The 4,230-nt window shown below is 40.7% G+C and overlaps 1 protein-coding gene across 1 annotated transcript; it reads right to left on the minus strand.

The window, feature by feature from the left end:
* Positions 1–3,085: 3,085 nt before the first annotated feature.
* On the minus strand, positions 3,086–3,652 carry LOC108303278 (40S ribosomal protein S11-like). The gene has a single exon (XM_017527055.2). It carries the CDS (start codon positions 3,612–3,614, stop codon positions 3,138–3,140), a length of 477 nt encoding a protein of 158 aa, XP_017382544.1. The 5' UTR covers positions 3,615–3,652; the 3' UTR covers positions 3,086–3,137.
* Positions 3,653–4,230: the final 578 nt, after the last annotated feature.

The following is a 4,230-nucleotide window of genomic DNA, read 5'->3' on the forward strand; positions in this document are numbered from 1 at the left end:
GTTCAGGCAATTCTCCTGCCTCAACCTCCTGAGTAGCTGGGATTACAGGCACGCGCCACCATGTCCAGCTAATGTTTTGTATTTTTAGTAGAGACAGGGTTTCACCATGTTGACGTCTTGATCTCTTGACCTCGTGATCCACCCGCCTCGGCCTCCCAAAGTGCTGGGATTACAGTCTTGAGCCACCGCGCCCGGCTTAAACTGTTTTCTAATGTCCCTTTACACTCCTTCTTTGACTCATGGGTTATTTAGAAGTGTGTTGCTTAACTTTCAAATGCTTGGTGATTTTTCATTTATTCTATGCTATTATTTTGAGTTAAATTCCATTTTGACTAGAGAACATACTCTGTACGATTTTAATTATTTTAAATTTGCTATGTTTGCTCTATGCTCCAAGATACAGGTCAGAGAACCATTTCATGTGCATTTCAAAACAATGTGTATTCTGTGGCTGTTGGGTAGAGTGTTCTATAAATGCCAAATATGTCCGATTGATTCATGATGTTATTTATGTCTTCTTGGTCTTTACTAATTTTCTGTCTACTTGTTTGCTCAGTTATTGAGAGGAATGTTGAAGCCTCCAACTACAATTGTGAATTTGCCTATTTTTCGTGTTAGTTCTGTCAGTTTTTTGTTCATGTATTTTGAAGCTCTGTTATTAAGTGCATAATAACAGGATTCAGGATTATTATGTTTTCATATTAGAATTATTATTATATTTTCTAGGTGAATTGTCCCTTTTATTACATTATTATATAATGTCTCTCTTTATCTCTGGTAATTTTCCTTACTCTGAAGTCTATTTTTAGTTGGCATTTAGCACACTGAAACAGAATGGTCCAAAGTCACAGAATCATTCCACATCCTTGTTCTCCTTGTCCAGGAAATGTAATGGAATCTTGCCATACAATTTTAAAGATCCTTGAGTCATAGGACAGTTTATAAAATGCACCCTCATTTAGAACAAATAATAATGGTGACTTAGACCTTCTCCATGTTATATATAGACTATGTTATTAGTAAAGTCCATTCTTTCAACATTTTTTGAAATGTCAACCATGAACCAACAGGTACAGGGTTGTATGAGAGGATACTGAGGAAAAAAAGGATAAATAGAAGAAGAAAGAAACGATAAAAAGAAACCTTTTCCCAGACCCTTCAGATGGACACAGTTCAGTACAAATAATTCTGTTTCAGTGTGCTAAATGCCAAATAAATAACAGTAGGATTACTATTAATAATCCCACTTCAGCCTTCTTTTGATTAACATTTATATGTTTTTGTCTTATTTCTTTTTACTTTCAATTTATCTATATAATTACATTTAAAGCGGGTTCTTTATACATTGGAGTATAGTTTGTTTGGTCATGTTTAAAAAATCTATTTTGACAGTCTCTGTCTTTATTGATGTGCTTAGACCATTTACATTTAATATAGTTATTGATAGCCGGGCGCGGTGGCTCAAGCCTGTAATCCCAGCACTTTGGGAGGCCGAGGCGGGTGGATCACGAGGTCAGGAGATCGAGACCATCCTGGTCAACATGGCGAAACCCCGTCTCTACTAAAAATACAAAACATTAGCTGGGCATGGTGGCACGTGCCTGTAATCCCAACTACTCAGGAGGCTGAGGCAGGAGAATTGCCTGAGCCCAGGAGGCGGAGGTTGCGGTGAGCCAAGGTCGCGCCATTGCACTCCAGCCTGGGTAACAAGAGTGAAACTCCGTCTCAAAAAAAAAAAAAAAATATATATATATATATATAGTTATTGATATGCTTGAGTTTATGTTTATCATTTTTTGGTTTTTGTTTTTTATTTATTTCATCTTTTGTCTTCTTTTGGATTTTTTGAACTTTTTTAGTATTGCATTTTAATTTATTTTGCTTTTGACTATATTTTTTGTATAGTATTTTTGCGGTTGCTCTAGGTATTAAAATGTACATACTTAACTCTTCATAGTCAGCTTAGAATCTATATTTTATTACTTCAAGTGGAATGCAGACATTTTTCAGCTAATAGCTTTCCTCTTTCAAGATCTCATCCAGCTCTAACATAGCCCTGATGTGACCAATCTTACTCCTGTGCACTAATGCCCATTATAGAATGGATTTTCCTTAATCTCTAGGAGAGTGCTCATGAGGGAAAACTGATAAAACAAGAAATTGCTGCCTGAGGCCAAGTGTTAGGCATGTCCAAGATTGCTCAATAAATGCTTCTATAATTGGAAAGTGAAGAAAAGTCTTGGGCATAGATCAGCAATTCCCTTAAAAGTAAAATATCTCTGTGGTTTTGTATTCCTTCTTGTTCTTGTGTCAGATTCATTTCTTCTTCCATGCTAGCGTTGGATAGTACTGTGTATCTGAGGCATATGTTTTCCTTCAGCATTTCTGGAATTTCCTTGTTGAAATGGGAGTCCTGAATAAAAACAAATACTCATGTTGTGTTCCATATATAGGCTGATTTAGAATATTGGAATCAAAATGAACATATTGGAAAAGTATCAGGCACAGACTCCTTTTCCTAACACAACTCACAGATATCACCTAAAAATATTTTTGCGGCCAACGTGGTGAAACCCTGTCTCTAGTAAAAATACAAAAATTAGCTGGGCATGGTGGCGTGCGCCTGTAATCTCAGCTACTCAGGAGGCTGAGGCAGAAGAATTGCTTGAACCTGGGAGGTGGAGGTTGCAGTGAGCTGAGATCGGGCTACTGCACTCTAGCCTGGTGCCTAGTGACGAAGTGGGACTCTGTCTCAAAAAAAAATTTTTTTTTTTGCAATGGGGTCTGTTCACTGAGGTAGATTTTCCTGGTCCAAACTGGCAGAATCATTCCACGTGTTTGCTCTCCTTCTCCAGGAAATATAATGCAATATTCCCATACTATTTTATTTTATTGACACAGAGTCTCACTCTCTTGCCCAGGCTAGAGTACAGTGGTATGATCTTGACTCACTGTAACCTCTGCGTCCTGGGTTCAAGCAATTCTCCTGCCTCAGTCTCCCAAGTAGCTGAGATTACAGGAACCCACCCCTATGCCCGGCTAATTATTGTATTTTAGTAGAGATGGATTTTTTTTTTTGGGGGGGGGGAATGAGAAAATAACTTATTTGATTGTGGAGAGTGGGCCGATGTCCAGCCTCAGAACTTCTGGAACTGCTTCTTGGTGCCGGCGGCCTTGGTGACCTTGAGCACGTTGAAGCACACAGTCTTGCTCAAGGGCCGGCACTCGCCCACTGTCACGATGTCACCGATCTGGACGTCCCTGAAGCAGGGGGACAGGTGTACGGACATGTTCTTGTGGCGCTTCTCGAAGCGGTTGTACTTGCGGATGCAGTGCAGGTAGTCTCGGTGGATGACAGTGGTCCTCTGCATCTTCATCTTTGTCACTACACCAGAGAGGATCCGCCCTCGAATGGGGACGTTACCAGTGAAGGGGCATTTCTTGTCAATGTAGGTGCCCTCAATAGCCTCTTTGGGTGTCTTGAAGCCCAGGCCGATGTTCTTGTCGTATCGCGGGAGCTCCTCCTTGCCAGTTTCTCCCAGCAGGACCCTCTTCTTGTTTTGAAAGATGGTTGGCTGCTTTTGGTAGGCACACTCGGTCTGAATGTCCGCCATCTTCCCGACAGCCTGCAAAAAGGAAGAGATGGGGTTTTGCCATGTTGGCCAGGTCGGTCACAAACTCCTGACCTCAGGTGACCCACCCGCCTCTCCTCCCAAAGTGCTGGGATTGCAAGTGTCGGCCAGTGTGCCCGGCCTCCATACTATTTTTTAAAAGCCCTGATCCATAGGAGAGTTTGTAAAATTCACCCTCATTTAGAACAAATAATAATGGTGACATATATATATATATATATATATATATATATATATAAAATCTACATATGGCATAGAGAAGGTCTAAGTCGCCATTGTTTTGTTTTATATATATATATTTCAAGATGGAGGTTTGCTTTTGTTGCCCAGTTTGGAGTGCAATGGTATTATATCAGCTCACTGCAACCTTTGCCTCCTGGTTTCAAGCAACTGTGCCTCAGCCTCCCAAGTATCTGGGATTACAGGCATGTGCCAGCACGCCTGGCTAATTTGTATTTTTAGTAGAGACAAGGTTTCTTCATGTTGGTCAGGCTGGTCTCAAACTCCTGACCTCAGGTGATCCACCCACCTTGGCCTCCCAAAGCTCTGGGATTACAGGTGTGAATCACCGTGCCCGGACTTGTAGACTATATTATTA

Source organism: Cebus imitator, unplaced genomic scaffold (assembly GCF_001604975.1).
Source record: "Cebus imitator isolate Cc_AM_T3 unplaced genomic scaffold, Cebus_imitator-1.0 Scaffold45, whole genome shotgun sequence".
Lineage (NCBI taxonomy): Eukaryota > Metazoa > Chordata > Mammalia > Primates > Cebidae > Cebus > Cebus imitator.

Bases quoted from the DNA above. Each gene is read 5' to 3' on its own strand.
- LOC108303278 (XM_017527055.2), bottom strand. From the start codon at position 3,614: ATGGCGGACATTCAGACCGAGTGTGCCTACCAAAAGCAGCCAACCATC.